This window comes from Erpetoichthys calabaricus, chromosome 4 (genome assembly GCF_900747795.2).
Source record: "Erpetoichthys calabaricus chromosome 4, fErpCal1.3, whole genome shotgun sequence".
Lineage (NCBI taxonomy): Eukaryota > Metazoa > Chordata > Cladistia > Polypteriformes > Polypteridae > Erpetoichthys > Erpetoichthys calabaricus.
The window spans coordinates 264,070,364-264,087,498 of NC_041397.2; the positions used below are offsets into that span (position 1 = coordinate 264,070,364).

The following is a 17,135-nucleotide window of genomic DNA, read 5'->3' on the forward strand; positions in this document are numbered from 1 at the left end:
ATCTTATAGGACATCTCATACATTTGCTGTAGCTGAAAAGGTCTTATGTTTAAATACTGAATTCCTGTATAGAGTAATCAGTAATACATAACAGATTGTGTGAAGAATGAAAATTATCACCTATTTAGTGATGACTGCTGGGGACATTAAGAGGATCACTGCAGCTTCTCCACAGGTCTTCTATGAAATTGATGGGTTGTTGGTTGGTGGAGTGGAGACTGGGAGTGGCAGAGGGTCAGACATTTTATCTGCAGACAAATCCCTGATATTTCCAAACACCCTCCCATGAACTGGTATCTGCCATGAACATCCTTGAGAAGATCTAATGACAATGTTCTGATCTAAATTTTGCTGAAATCTGATTTGAAAGCTGATTACTTTGTTTGCAAAATGTATGCTATCTCGCTCTAATGGGTGAGAACAAGTGAATATTGCCCCTTTGTATAATTCATTGCAGCTAATAGTTAGGAACCCATACACAATATGAAAAATGAAAAACAGAACAAACCTGATTTACTGGTTCCTTTGATACACTCCAATGCTACCAGGGGAATACACAAAACAAGAATGAACACGAAGAGTTTTAAGGGAGTGTACATGTTAGAGGAGGGAAAACATTTCTCAGGAGAATTGAATCAAGCACTTTAGTCCATTGATGTGTGAAATGTGAAGCATGCTAAGTTCAGAAGGAAAGCGCCATTTCTGGAGATATGGAGGGCTGATACTGTGATTATGTACAGTACTTTTGCTAGAACTACATGTAAATGATAATGAAATATGGAGTCCCTCAAGACTTATTGTTGGGGCTGTGGCTCTTTTTAATTTAGATTAATGATCTTGATAAGATTGTATCTAAAGAGTTGGACACTAAACTAGCTGGGATGCAGAGGCCCTGTTGGAAGTGAAATTATTATAGATGAACCTGGACAGAATTCAGATATGGACAGATATGTGGAAGAAGAAAGTTATTGGAAATAAATATAAAGTGTTAAACAAAAGAAATAACAGTATTAGATATCATTACACACTTGGGACAGGAGTCTAAAAAAAGTACATCTTATGACATGGACTTAGGATTCGCAGTAGATTCATCATTCCCTATCCAAATAGCGTACAAAAGGCATCAGGACGTTCGGTTATATAGAACGTTATGTCATGTACAATCCTAGGAAGGTTATTTTTAAAGTATACAGCACACTGGTGAGGCTACATCTGGAATATGATGTGCAGTTTAGGTCTTTGTATTATAAAACAAATACAAACCTGTGATATGGAAAGTCCAAAGAAGAGCAACTAGACTGATTCCAGGAATGTAGGACATGAGCTGTAAGAAAGAACTGGAGTGGATTCTTTTCAGTTTATGAAAGTGAAGTTTAAGACCAACATATCTGAAGTGTTTTAATTTATGCAGAGAATTAGTACAGTGAATGCTAGTCTTTGCTTACTAAAATGAGTTCTACAACTAGAACAAGGAGTACAGATGGAAGGTGGAATATTGTTATTTTCACACAATGTTAGAAAAATTTTCTTCACACAGAGAAACAAAAAATACATATAAAAAATAGTAAGATGTGTTAGATAGTAATACTTAAGGGAGTTTGAAATTTTGACCTACTAATATTTTGCATAAGTTGCATGAATATCAAGTGACAAGCTATTTTGGACCAAATAGAATGCTCTTGTCAAATCTGTTATGTTTTTATATATTTAGTATGGAGTTGTGAGAGACCAAAACTCTGGTCTTGTGTGGCCTTGTGCTTTTCTCCTGGATTTGTGTTGAATGTTTTGCATCAAAAGGCACAGTTGACAGTTATTTATGCATCTATGGAAGTTGCCAGTCTTACATAGTTTTCCTTTCTAGGACTCTGCATTTATCCATTTTATGAAGTTCTTCATTCTGTGACATTGTTATGGGGAGTCAAAGCCTATCCAAGCAGCACTAAACCAACTGGGTTTAGTGGGACACACTTACACTAAAACTCAGTCACATACAGGCAGGGCCAGTTCACAGTCAACAATTAACATTTAACAGTAACAACAATTAACAGTATTTCGTAAGGAATCCACCGAAATAGGGAGATGAAGACTTAAGCAGAAAGAAACGCCTGGTTACCATAGCCATGTGGCTGCATTATTGACCATTCTGTCACCTCTCTTTAGGATTAAAGTAAACATATTTTATTTTACTTTAGATAAAACATACATTTTTGAGAAAAAAGCTTGTATTTGTAACTTAGTTAGAATCTAGAAACTTTGAAGTACTAGGGTGTTGTACCGTGTTAGCCATTATGAATGTAGAGAAAAGCCAAGCAAAATGACACCTTTTATTGGCTAACTAGAAAGATTACAATATGCAAGCTTTCGAGGCAACTCAGGCCCCTTCTTCAGGCAAGATGTAATACAGAAACTGAAGTTTCCTATGTTTATATACACACTCTAGGACAAGAAACAACATTGGTAAAAATTTAAATGAGAGATTTTGAATGTAAAAAATTAATAGATTCATTCAGGCTAGGGTTAATTTAGCAAGAGAGAAAAGAACAATGTATTGTCAAGATCTCTGGATAAGATAACTGTCCAACAAAGTCTTTTGAAGTTTGTAATGAGTTTTTTCAAAACAATGTGGGTCTGTAGACAGGTTGTCTGTCATTCTGAGAGATGTAAACAATCCTCATATCTGGCCATAAAACTCTTGTCTTTATTCAATCCATGTTGTAAAGTATTAAATTTTAGCATGAGTTTAACTTCCCATTCTTTTCTCTCTTGCTGTGTTTTGAAGTTGCCCATAAGCACTGTGACTTTAAAGTCCTTCCCACAGTGTCCATGGCTGTTGAAGTGGGCCGCCACAGGAACATCTGTGTTGCCATGTTTAATGTGGAACCTGTGTAAGTTCATTCTCTGGCGGAGTGTTTGTCCAGTTTCTCCCACATAGAGTGCAGTGTCAGGACATTTCATGCAGAAAATTAGGTAGACTACATTAGATGATCTGCAGGAAAATGATCCCTTGATGTGATGTTCAAGTCGGCAGTGTGGTATAACTATACGGTCTGTATCATAGATGTGGGCACATGTTTTGCATCTTTTCTGTAGGCATGGAGATGTGCCATTTTCTGTTGGTTCACTTAGGGAGCCTCGGACAATTAATTGTTGAAGGTTTGGTGGTTGTCTGTATGCCAGGAGGGGAGGTTCAGGAAATACATTTTTCAGTGTTTGGTCATTGTTTAGTATTGGCTGAAGTTCTTTTATAATTTTTCGAAGTGTTTCAAGATGTGGGTTGTAGGTGACAACAAGGGGGATGCGATCCTTGTTGTCTTTGTTTTTATATTCCAGAAGGTTGTCTCTGGGTATGGCAGTAGCTCTTCTTATTTGAGTGTCTGTTGTTTTCGGGGTGTAACCTTGTTTGATGAAATCTTGTCTGAGCTCCTGCAGTTGTTGATCCCGGTCTGTTGGGTCTGAGCAAATACGATTGTACCGTATTGCTTGGCTGAAAATAATGGAGCGCCTTATATGCTTGGGGTGGAAGCTATCATTTTTCAGGTAGGTCCGTCTGTCTGTCGGTTTGTGAAAAATAGAAGTTACAAGGGTGTTGTCTTTCAGTTGAACGGTGGTGTCAAGGAAGCTGACTTCTGTTTTTGAGTAATTCAGCTTCAGCTTTATGTTGGGGTGAAAACAATTATATTCATTATGAAAATGGAGGAGGTCCTTTTCACTGGAATTCCAGATTATGAAGATGTCATCTATGTAACGGAGATACAACATTGGTTTTACGATGCACATTGACATGAAATCTTCCTCCAATTTTGCCATAAAAAGATTTGCATAGTGAGGTGCAAACCGACATCCCATTGCAGTCCCCATTTGTTGTAAGTAGCAATCCTGTCCAAAAGAGAATAGATTATGTGTCAGAGTGAATTTTATCATTTCTATTACTGACTTTGTGGGTAAATCATGTTGTTTGAGGTACATTTCACATGCCAATATGCCATCATCATGGGGGATGTTAGTGTAAAGTGCCTCAACATCCATTGTGGCCAGTAAGGTTCCCTCAGGTAAGGGGCCTAAAGCAGACAGTTTTTGAAACTTTGAAGAAATCCAGATAAAATTTGATACCTATTTATATTTTAAATATAACATTAATGATGCAGAAACAAAATATATGTACACACTTCTTTCAGATAATCTGTTCCTGGTTGCAAAGTTAGAGAAATGTAAGCAAAAGTAGTTTACAAGACTGAGTCCAAAACAGAACTGAATTCCAGAGGAAGAGAGTGAGGCTTTATAGGAAGTCCGGAGGAAGTGATGTCGTCCTCATGGCCGGGACTGGAAGTGATGTCATCCTCGAGGCCGGGACCGGAAGTGAGGCAGTGGTTCCTGGTGGAATTTCCCAGGAAAGGTCTGCAGGCGACTTAGAGTGTTAGTGCACCCCGCCACCCCCTGGGCAGATGTGTTACCATTAGTCTTTAAGCCCTTCAGCTGCCTCCTAGTCACACATGTGTGACAGATATATAGATTGTCACATTGTTGGTGTGATAGATTGGATGAATGGATTGTTTGTAGATGGATGGATGCAGACAGATAAGCTCTGGGGAAAGTGTTCTACCCCACAGCATAGCTTGACAATGGACTCTTGATCAAGAGTGGGTGTAGGTCACAGACACAACAGTAGCTCTGCTTTCTTTTTCACTTTGCAGTCATATGTTGACCTCCCCGCTGGTTATCAAACACCATTAGCCAGAAGGCATAGGCATAGGTCAGAACCTGCCTGGTAATCTAATCTCTTGCTTGTTTTAGAGTTCTATGCATAAATCCTTCAAAGTGTCTAAGCTGAATGATTTGAGTAATAAAGTCACTTAATAGTTTGTTTTTGATAAAATACCCTGGGCTATTGCTTGAGGCCCTTATTCCCTTCATTGTAAACCTCCAGGCGTAAAAGTTGTTTCTTATCTGGACCCTTAGTCAGGCAACCTAAAAAGCCAAGGTTATATCTTTCAAAAATTCGAATCCCATCTCGATTCTTTATTTTATATATTTTCTTTTGTACTAGGGTGTTGTACCGTTTTAGCCATTATGAATGTAGTGAAAAGTCAAGCAAAATGAAACCTTTTATTGGCTAACTAAAAAGATTACAATATGCAAGCTTTCGAGGCAACTCAGGCCCCTTCTTCAGGCAAGATGTAATCATATATTATCTTTTGTAATTCATTCTTGAGTAAATGGAGCAAATTGGATTCTCTCAAGTTGTATTTGTGACTGTTGTCTTGGCAGTATTCAAATAAAGATGGCCTCTGAAATGTCCTGCAGTAAAGCATAACTCGATGTTTAATTTCTTTCAGGTAGTACTTTCAACACGAAGATTTCATCAACAAAGACAAATCTTATCGAAAGAGAAAGCCTAGAGCTGTCCTGCACCATAGAAGCCCAAGCAGTTGCACATCGCTATTTCTTGGTATCGTTGTTAAAAGACACGAGTAAGGTGGCTGGTTTTGGTCCAACAGGCGTCCCAGAGATAAGTGATCTTTATATACCCAGGGAGAAGAGTGGAGAGATAAAAGTTTTCAAGAAAAGCACCAATGAATATTGGTTTAAAGTGCTCCATGTTGGAAAAGAGGATGAAGGAAAGTACTTGTGCGAAGTCACAGAAATGAAACCAGGGCAAGACACAGAATTTAAAGATGGTGAAAAGAAATCTTCAAATGAGGAGTCCATTGTCATCACTCCTTTACGTAAGTGTGCCTTTATGTTTAATTTATTCATAAAATAAGATGCCACAAATGCTGATATTTTTACTAGATGTCACTTCACTCCACTGCTTTCTTTCTGCCTTTATGACTGACCTAAAGTAAAGCTTTATAATATTTGACCTGTTTTTAGGTGGAGCAGCACCGCTCTGATGACCCGAGTTTTATTCACAATTGGGTCTCCACATGTGTGTATTTTGCATGTCCTCCCATGTTTATGTTGGATTTTCTCCAGATGTTCCAGTTTTCACTTTTATGTCAGACACATGTGCATTAGTGAACTGATGACCCCAAACTGGTCATGCATGACTGAGTGTGGGTGTGAACATGGATTTTTCCAGAACGAACTGGCATTCCTTTTAGGATGTGTACCTGCCTTGTTCCTCACAACTCTGTAATTGATTAACGAGAAAGAAATGAATGGTTAGATATACAGTATATTTGGTGGATTTCAAACAACATACTGACTTTTTCTTAGGGATAACCAGTGCATAAACATAAACTGAGTAGCCAAGGAAATATAGACATTTAAGACATTTTCAGTTAAACTAGGAAACATGCGGACCTTCAGTCCTCCCAAGACTAAGGTTCCAGCCCCTGGAGTTCATGAGAACTAGCAGGTTCACACGCCACATATGCCTGACATGCATTGGATGCAGGAGCTGCTGTTATTCTTCTTCCTGTCAAATATCTGCAATTTATTTCATGCTCAGTAGATGTTGCTGCTCTTCTTTTTCTATTTCCATTTGACCTTCTCGAGCTGTTTGCTGTAAGTAAGTCACAAATTCCGATAACTTTGCTGCTAGCCACATTTTTTACTTCCACCAATACATTTTGTGTCACAAGTTTTTGATTAAGACCAACAACAAGGCTCAAGCCCCAGTGGTTCACAAATAATAGAATGACACACAAACACAACCTTTAGCATTTTAGTGCTATGTACAATGGCATGGAAAAATGTGAACAAGCCATAACCCTAACAAGCTAATTAAGTTCTCGGACCTTGGTAAAAGTTATCTGAGACCTCAAATATCTCAAACTTTTGCATGATGCTTCTTTCCTTTTATTACTCTACAATTGTACAAGAAAAAAAACACAATACACTAATCTTGCATAAAATGCTGAAAAGAAATGTGTCATCTTTAACTTTATGCCTTTTGGTGATCAGTTCATCTTCTGCTTGCTTACCTATTCCCAGTAACAGATGTTTTAAGCAAGGGTGCCAAAACATTTGCATGCCACTGTGTGTATATATATATTGGAAAATACAAAGTCATAATATATGATTGCTGTTCATTGTGGTGGGGTTCACTCTTGCCTTGTTGGGGTGAGGAGTTCTGCAATAGCAGAAGATCCAGAAATAGATCCACTGAAACTATGGATTAATACAAACTAGGTAAGGTGTTTGGGGATAATAATAATAATTCATTACATTTATATAGCACTTTTCTCAGTACTCAAAGCGCTATCCACACAGGGAGGAACCGGGATGCGAACCCACAATCTTCCACAGTCTCCTTACTGCAAAGCAGCAGCACTACCACTGCACCACCTGTGATACCTATGGGATGTGTCACTTAGGAAAGACCCAGGGACAGAACCAGGATACACAGAATTGATTATACTTTTCAACTGGCCTGGAAATGTCTGGGTGTTCCCCTGGGGAGGTAGCAAGAAGTTGATGAGGATGGAGTGACCTTATCAATCTGACTCTGCATTTTGCCACAGTGACATGCATCAGGTTAACTGGTATGAAAATGAAGTGAAATAGAAAAAGAAAAAAAATATGGATAAAGAACAACCTACTACATACAAACTGACTGTATGAAATAGTGCAAATGTTTACAATATGGCTTGTTATGCTATAGAAGGTAAGGCCTAATACCATAAGGTGCTGCAAGTTCTCAATGCCTTCAGTATCTCTTACTCAGTCAGTCAGTCATTTTCCAACCTGCTATATCCCAACACAGGGTCACTGGGGTGTGCTGGAGCCAATCCCTGTCAACACAGGGCACAAGGCAGGAATAAATCCCAGGCAGGGCACCAACCCACCGCAGAGCATTTCTTACTGTATTATCCAATTTGATTTCAGATTTCTCATCTGAAAATATCATGTGCTCTTTGCCTCCAACCAGCCATTCCATACTGAACTTAATGGGATAGATATTGGAGGATAGATCTGTGCCTTTTGTACTCTATCTAAATGTCTCATAGTGTTGCATCTCTTAAAGTCAATAGGAGATATTTCATTTTTTGTTGCTATTATTGTGTTTTTGTTTTTCTTAGAATTGCTTTTGATTATGTTTTTGCTCCTAGTCTACCTCATTCTCACGGGTGACTGTCACTCTAGCTGTAGGTAAATTATTTAGTACTGAAAAGTGCCCTTCTCAGTGCACATCACATGGTATTTTAAAATGCTCAGCTTAAAGTAGATAAACTTGGAAATTGATATTTTTGGAATTATAAGGAATTAAAAGCTCAATATTATGGAACCTGCCTACTCCATGTCATGATCTGTTTGCAACTGGTACTAACTCATATGCGAATGGTCTAGTTTGGGACTGTTGAATTCCCTAATCTGTTCATCTTTACAGATATGAGACAATAACCAACATAAATAGAGGGAAGGACATGTAATCTCTAAACAAATAATAACAGCTGGCACGTGCTTGAACCTAGAAAACCAGTACCATGAGGCAGCTGCACAAGCCCTACTGTTCCACCAATCACCCACTCTGAATAGTGTATAGAGATAACATTAAACATCATTTTAGGATGTGGATTTACAGCAGCAGTAGTGGAGAATCAAAAACAGAAAAGTTGCAATAGAGTCAAATAAGAAAAAACAAACTTTTTGGAGTATCAGCCTCAAGAACCATGGGTTCTCAGTACCATAGTAAATTAGCAAGCAACTTTGCCATCTCGAAACTCCTTACATCTCAAATGGACTCTTAGCTGGTGTTACTCCTGTGTGGAGTTTATGTGTGTCTACTCTGGGAATGCTAGTTTTCCCCCTACCTTTCACTGATTGTTGATTTCTGGCTTTGATGTTATGTGGATAGAAATGAATGTCCTCTGTCAAGGACTAGATCATTGATCAATGATGTCTGAGCAGGCTGCCACTTTTTATGATCATATACAGAAACGGTGAGTTCAAGAAAGGGATTAATGTTGGGCATGTTTCTGACAGTTTATATTAGCATCAGATGTAACACAGGAACCAATTGAGGACAGGGTTGCATTGCATTACAAGATCCACTCATGCACTCAGTCATGTTGACACTCACACAGGGACAGCTTGGAATCACCAGCTAATCAACAAGCATTTATTTGGGATATAAAATGTAGTCTGAAGCAAACAAAGCAAAATTCACACAAATGTCTCTGAGGTAGTGCACATTAACTACTGCAGCAGAATGCTGTCTAATACCGATATGAGAAAGAGTAAACCTGTTAAGGGTCTTTTATGGCACTGACAAGGGTGTCTCATAGGTGAGAGAGATATCAGTCCTCATCATTTAAGTCTATCTAAATTTGATAAAACTCTGTGGAGGTAATTTCTCAGAAATGCAAACTCTTACTTCTGGCAGATCCGGTCAAGAGAAAATTGCATCCAAGAATCCCATTGTCAATTGAATAGTCCACAGTTGTTTCGGGATATTTCCTTCATTCTGTCCCAGGATCCTACAACATTATTCTAATATGTTGTACACTAGAGCAGAGTTTCCAAACTTTTTGAAGTCAAGGCACCCAAAATGATTTACCACCTAGTCAAGGACCCCACAATTAATATGAACCCAATGCTGCAAAGCAGGACATGACCCTGGATTATGGTTTCTGCTAACAGCAGCACCAAAGTATGATTGTGGACAATAGAAGACTGATTATTCAAAGTAAATGATTAAGTAAAACAGACTGTTAATCAATATGTCATCAAATACCACACAATATCAACCTTTTTTCTTGGCATACCACCTCCAGGAATTGGTATATGTTGAAAGACCACCGTTTCTTTATCTTAAATTTAGTATTGAACTCTTACTAGACACCAACTATTTATTTAATATTGCATTTGAGAATTTTAATAAGAGATCATTGAAAGTTTTTTGTGTGGATCGGTGTTTTAAATTTTTCTATATATACTCAATGCTTTTTATTTATTTATTTTAATTTAAAGACAGTGTTGTGTTTTGATATGGAGTGATAAAGGTCTTTCAATATATTTCCTAAAAGTATACAGTTACTGTGAATCCAGATAAAGCAGGAGAAAAAAAAAACCTTTACTTTAACAAAAAAAGTGAATATAAAGTGTGAGCTACTTACTGGCTGCCCAGTTCTGCTTCTACCTTCAGCCTGTTCCTGTACAAAGGTTACTGAACATGGTGTTGATAAATACTGTTTTATCAACACAAAAATGAAATGTTAGATACATGTGTTGTATTAGAATTAACAAATACTTCCTCATTATGTATTCTTCTGCACTAGTCTGAGAATATCTAAAACTAATCCTGATTTTTCAGTCTTTCGGATATTGATGTTTTTCATTGTATTCTAGGTTTAGTTTTAAGTGTTAAATCCCAATGACTCTGTGACCAAGTTACTGTGTATCTACTTTAGCCATCATTTCAATAACAAGAGAGTTAACATATTTCTTATCAGCTTGGGCTAAACATTGTAACAGTTCCACTTCCTTGCTCTTTAGAGAGCTGAAAGATTTTCTCATGTGATGCAGTCTTGCTTCCTCCTTCCATATTCTAGTTCCCTAACTAACTGGGTAGTGTTCTGCATATAGTTTAAAGTATAAAAAATCAATTTATGTTCCCAGTCCAATTCAGAGCTAAGACTACTACAGTGGTATTTGGTGCAAGACGAAAACCGTTCCTGGGGCAGTCCTCAAGTCCATTACAGGGCCCACTCACCTTCAAGGGGCCTATTTAAAGTTAACAAAGTAGCTTAAACCAGCCCATTTTCAGCAATTTACTACCAGGGAGCAGCGTCAGTGGAGCATGTGAATAAGGCCGTCTTGATGATGGTCTAGACAGAAAACTAGTCATTAATACATTATGGAGAGCACACTAGCAGCTCAAACAAGAATCTGCTATGCTAGTGGAGCATCGTTTACAGTGGTATGTAGAGCACTTGAAATATTGGGTGCCATGTGCCTAAAGCTTCTGCCCTTACAGTACTTTAAAGTATCCCAGGAGAGCTTAAAGAAAGCCTTTGACTTGAGATCCTCAAACATGCCGTGGAGTACTTACTTTAATAAGATTTGTAAAATATAAGGGGTGAAGCTAAGGTATGAATTATGGGGCACTGAGACCCCCTAATTTACTTTTTGGATTTCCTGAAAGACTGAAAATATAAATTGCCTGGGGTCCTCTCGAAATGATTTTTTAAAATGTATTAAAATATGTATAACATCAGTAGACCTGATAAATTGTTCAGTGCCTGTTACTAGGTTTGCAAGAAAACATTGTTACAGACAACTGACAGTCCTTTACAGGTACGGTGGGAAGGCAGCTCTTTGAGGGTACTTCATAATCTGGCCAGGGTTAGATGCTTGCAGCAGCCAGTCCATCAAGGAAACGAAGGGTGTTCTCTGACAAGCCTCGAGAAGATTTGATAAAGAGGGAAGAAAACCTTCAGAGGAAAAACTAAAAATAGGAGTCCCCACAACTGATAGTGCTTTCTTTTGTCTCGGAAGAGTGTGACAGAAAGTGATGGAGATTGCTGATACTGTGATACCGACAGAATTCATGTTGCAGGGGGAACAGTGCTTTATACTTGAAATGACCTACTCTGGAGATGAAGCACAGGTTGGGGTAGGGTAGAAAATTGGGTTACAGCACACAATTACGGCTTACAGCATGCAATTACTATAATCCGTATAATTAAGTAGCTTGTCTTAGTTTTTAACACATAGCATCTAAGTGTGCATGTGTTATGAAAAGTGTCTTTTCTGCGTGATGCTGGCCACTCATATAAGATGTTGTAGTTTTTGTTTGCAGATTTTGTATTCAGACATTAATTTATTGTCAACTCAAGACATACATATTTGTAACTGATCGTATTCTCCATGGCTGGACCTTAACTGTATTCACTGTTGTTACTGATATTTTATTGTTTGACCCACAACAGAATACTAATGGGAGTGCGCAACTTCTTTTTATAAGAAACCTAGAAACTATCTCTAAACCTAAACATTAGCCAATACAGAGATTTTAAAAAAGAGGCTAAATATTTTTAATTTAAAATTTCTCTGTTATAATAAAAAAATCGTGGGAGACAAGACTTTTCATCCTGCAACGAGACGTGATCTTTTTCAGAGAGACACTTTCACGTCCCGCAAGACGAGACTTTGTGCCAAGAGATTTAACCACGCCCGGGGCCAGAAATAAAAGACAAAGAGTAGATGACAAGGTAGAACGTCGTAAAGAATTCAAAAATGTTGGCGCAATACACAGGCAGAGCAGGTTAGAGATAATGCAAGTACGAAAATTCAAACGGAAATTATTACTCGGTGAAATAATGGAAGAGCGAAAAGAGATCGAATAAATTGTTCGGATTTAAACTTTAAGTCGGAGACTTGTAGATCATTTAATTCGTGTTGCCATCAGGGAAATGTATTGTTTCTTCCCAATGAAGAGGCGTTTCCGTGAGAATTAAAAGATTGGTTGTTGGTGAAAGTGAAATCCCATAAGAGAAAATTTCAAGCCCCGTGAGACAAGACTTTATGCAAAGAGATTTGGAAAAGTCCTGCTCACATCTAAAACATTTACAACCATGCAAACGGTTCAATCATTTGTCATTTGTGTGAATGCTATTGTCAGACACAGTTTGTGTAGAGAGAAAGAAACGATATTCACTCACGGGCATTAATATGTTGCGTTGTCACGATGTAATTCCAAACACGGAATCAAAATTCAATGCGATATTGCCGAAAAGGTAAAAGCGATAAGAGATTGAATATATGGACATAGGTGATATGACAGAAGTATGTAGATATTGTTTGGCTTTAAACTTTAAGTCGGAGACTTGTAGATCGTCTAATTCGTGTTGCCATCAGAGAAAAGTAGTGTTTCTTTCCAATGAAGATGCCTATCCACGAGAATTAAAAGTTTTGTTGTTTGTGAGCGGCAGAGACGCGAAGTTGCTGTCTCGTAGCACAGGCAGGGGGGTTGGCGAGCAAAGTGAGCAGGGGGCGAAGCCCCCTAGTTCAAATTATAATAGTCACATGAGTGTTTAGAATTAATTGCAGGATGTAGACAGAAACATTTGAAAAGCCAGAGAGTAAAACATTGCAGTAACCAAACTTGCTAGAGATAATGAAAAACTAATTTTTGGTAGCCTCAGTGAGATATTATTTTTATTTTCCAAATTTACTAAAGCAGAAAAAGCATGCCTTAATGAAATCATATGAGGACTAATTAATAGACCAATATAAGCAATAAAGCTCAAGATAAAAACAGACTCATCTGTGAGTAAATTAAAAATAATTTATTTTTTACTTTCTTATTTAGTACAACTTCATGAGTATTCTCATGAATATAGTCACAGAATCCCAGGTAGATTCCAACCCTGGGTGGGCGTCCAGCCCATCACTGAGCACCCTCACTTAAACTAGGCCAGTTTAAAGTGGACAGTTAAGCCAATGCACACCTAGGAGAAATTAAACCAAGAGAGCGAAACTAAAATTGAAGTCCTTCAAGCGTGCACTCAACAAGATCACATTGACGTTTGTTGAATTTCCCCTATTATCATGTTTAATTGTGACTTTTTTAAGTTAAAAGTAGTTGTCTCCACTTCATCCGCTGTTAACCTGAAGGAATTACTTAATTGAATGATGGGTGTAATTGCCATATGATCAGTACTCATTCGGTGAAATATATGCTGCTCATTTATTTGCTGCTTCTGAAGAGGTGAACATTTCCCAGACAAGGGCCAATGAAGGATAGGTTTAATTAGGTTTCTTTCATTGAGCTCTATTGTTGAGGCGGCTGACCGAGCTGTGGCCGTAAGGTGGTCGGTGCCTGTCGTGGCGGCAATCCCCGAACCCGTTGGTGGACACCGGTGGTGAAGGATGCCGTCAAGCTGAAGAAGGAGCCCTACAGGACCCTTTTGTCCTGTGGGACCCTGGAGGGCAGCTGATAGGTACCGGCAGGCCAAGCGGAATGCGGCTTTGGTGGTTGCTGAGGCAAAAACTCGGGCGTGGGAGGAGTTTGGGGAGGCCATGGAGAACGACTTTCGGACGGCTTCGAGGAGATTCTGGTCCACCATCCGGCGTCTCAGGAAGGGGAAGCAGTGCAGTGTCAACACTGTATATGGTGGGGATGGTGCGCTGCTGACCTCGACTCGGGACGTTGTGGGTCGGTGGGGGGGAGTACTTCGAAGACCTCCTCAATCCCATTAACATGCCTTCCAATGAGGAAGCAGAGCCTGGGGACTCAGAGGTGGGCTCCCCCATCTCTGGGACTGAGGTCACCGAGGTGGTCAAAAAAACTCCTTGGTGGCAGGGCCCCGGGGGGTGGATGAGATACGCCCGGAGTTCCTCAAGGCTCTGGATGTTGTAGGACTGTCTTGGTTGACACGCCTCTGCAACATCGCATGGACATCAGGGACAGTGCCTCTGGATTGGCAGACCGGGGGTGGTGATCCCCCTCTTTAAGAAGGGGGATCGGAGGGGTGTGTTCCAACTACAGAGGGATCACACTCCTCAGCCTCCCTGGAAAAGTCTGTGCAGGGGTCCTGGAGAGGAGGGTCCGTCGGATAGTCGAGCCTCGGATTCAGGAGGAACAGTGTGGTTTTCGTCCTGGTCGCGGAACAGTGGACCAGCTCTATACCCTTAGCAGGGTCCTGGAGGGTGCATGGGAGTTTGCCCAACCAGTCTACATGTGTTTTGTGGACTTGGAAAAGGCATTCGACCGTGTCCCTCGGGGAATCCTGTGGGGGGGTACTCTGAGAGTATGGGGGTACCGGCCCCCCTGATAAGGGCTGTTCGGTCCCTGTACGATCGGTGCCAGAGCTTGGTCCGCATTGCCGGCAGTAAGTCGAACCCGTTTCCAGTGAGAGTTGGACTCCGCCAGGGCTGCCCTTTGTCACCGATTCTGTTCATAACTTTTATGGACAGAATTTCTAGGCGCAGCCAGGGCATTGAGGGGGTCCGGTTTGGTGGGCTCAGATTGGGTCACTGCTTTTTGCAGATGATGTTGTCCTGTTTGCTTCATCAGGCCGTGATCTTCAGCTCTCTCTGGATCGGTTTGCAGCCGAGTGTGAAGCGGAATGGGATGAGAATCAGCACCTCCAAATCCGAGACCATGGTCCTCAGCCGGAAAAGGGTGGAGTGCCCTCTCAGGGTTGGTAGCGAGATCCTGCCTCAAGTGGAGGAGTTCAAGTATCTCGGGGTCTTGTTCACGAGTGAGGGAAGAATGGAGCGTGAGATCGACAGGCGGATCGGTGCGGCATCCACAGTAATGCGGGCGCTGCATCGGTCTGTCGTGGTGAAAAAGGAGCTGAGCCGCAAGGCGAAGCTCTCAATTTACCAGTCGATCTATGTTCCTACCCTCACCTATGGTCATGAACTATGGGTAGTGACCGAAAGAACGAGATCGCGAATACAAGCGGCTGAAATGAGTTTCCTCCGCAGGGTGTCTGGGCTTTCCCTTAAAGATAGGGTGAGAAGCTCAGTCATCCGGGAGGGGCTCAGAGTAGAGCCGCTGCTCCTCCGCATCGAGAGGAGTAAGATGAGGTGGCTCGGGCATCTGATCAGGATGCCTCCTGGACGCCTCCCTGGTGAGGTGTTCCGGGCACGTCCAACCGGGAGGAGGCCCCAGGGAAGACCCAGGACACGTTGGAGGGACTATGTCTCTCGACTGGCCTGGGAACGCCTTGGGATTCTCCCGGAAGAGCTAGAAGAAGTGGCCGGGGAGAGGGAAGTCTGGGCATCTCTGCTCAAGCTGCTGCCCCCGCGACCCGACCTCGGATAAGCGGGAGACAATGGATGGATGGATGGATGGATAATTGAGCTCAATTTATACTGCTTGAGCTGTAATTTTGATTTTCTATGCTGTCCATCCATAAGCCCAAATGGTTAGTTAGAGACTAGTTCAGTAGAAATTACTATATGACAGTTAATAGTTCACTATATACACTCAAACTGGGACGGTTCATAAATTCTAGTCCACCTTGACAGTATGTCTTTAGGCTGTTAGTTGGAAGAAACTCAGGTAAATGTAACTGTCATCCCAGCATAAAATATTTTAAGCCATAGAATTGTAGTCTGATGTCAAGCTCTAATTGTTCACTTAATCCCCTGTGCAGTGCTTTTCTGCTTCCTTTGTTTCATCTCTTTTCATAACCCATTGCAGAATTGAAGAAACCAGCAGGGTATCCAACAAGCAGTGCAGGCACATAGCAGAAACCAAACCTAGATATTAAAAAAAAACATACTGGGACACAGAAAAGGCTCACTCATACCCGCTCAATTTAGATTCCAGCATATTCCCATCTACTTATGTTTCATCTATTTCCAAACCCTGTTTATCTAGTTTTTTAGTGGCCAGGCAAGAAACAGCCCTGGACATGGGATTAATCACTTACAGGGCACATTTACAGTTAATAGCCTTACGAAGGACTATTTAAAGTCACCAATTTAAAATCAGTTAACCTAAAATGCAGTCCATATGATTTGAAAGGAAAGCCACAGCATGTGAGGAAAACTATACACAGACACAAAGAGTCAACACTGACGGGACCTGGAACCCCGCTCTCTTAATCTGTAAGGCAGTAGAATTAAGCATGGTGTTGCTGAAATGTCTATTTACTTTTAAAATAATGTGGTAGATCTACTGTAAGTTGAAAATGTGTAAATGAGAACCTTGAGCACAGTGTTCAGTTCTAAAGGTAGTCAACTTGTCATTCATTTCCTTATTTATTTCTTCACAGAGAGTCAGCTCAACATTGCTATTTCATCTGATTTAACTATCACCGAAGGAGACACAGTTTATATTTCTTGCAATGTCACTGGTACTGATGACCAACTCTCAGTAAGCTGGATCTTGAAAACAAACAACAATGAAGTGAGAGACATCCTCAGTATTTCTCAGAGTGGCATGGTGGAACTAGGTGAAAAATACAAGAAACGCTTTCAGAGTGGTGACATAAAAGCTTATAGAGCAAGCCAGGAATCCTTCATGCTTCAAGTTTCTAACTCACTGCCTTCAGATGAGGGCAAGTACATGTGCACTTTAACCCAGTGGGTCCCTGATGCTGCTGAGAAATGGAAGCAAGGAGAGCGGAAATCCAAAGAAGTTAGGGTTGCAATAACGTCACTGGGTAAGTCGATTTTAAATGATATCGGGGATCATGATGATTATTATTCCCTAAAGTCCGGGGTATTTA

General features: G+C 40.4%; 1 protein-coding gene across 3 annotated transcripts in view; it reads left to right on the forward strand.

Annotated features, from left to right (window-relative positions):
- The window catches only part of LOC114650841 (immunoglobulin superfamily member 3-like), a 92,995-nt gene that overhangs the window by 62,911 nt on the left and 12,949 nt on the right, over positions 1-17,135 (forward strand). For all 3 annotated transcript variants that reach the window (XM_051926057.1, XM_028800731.2, XM_028800730.2), the window contains 2 exons: positions 5,334-5,723; positions 16,680-17,069. In XM_051926057.1, coding sequence (XP_051782017.1) covers positions 5,334-5,723; positions 16,680-17,069 — 780 coding nt within the window. The remainder of the gene's footprint in view (positions 1-5,333; positions 5,724-16,679; positions 17,070-17,135) is intronic.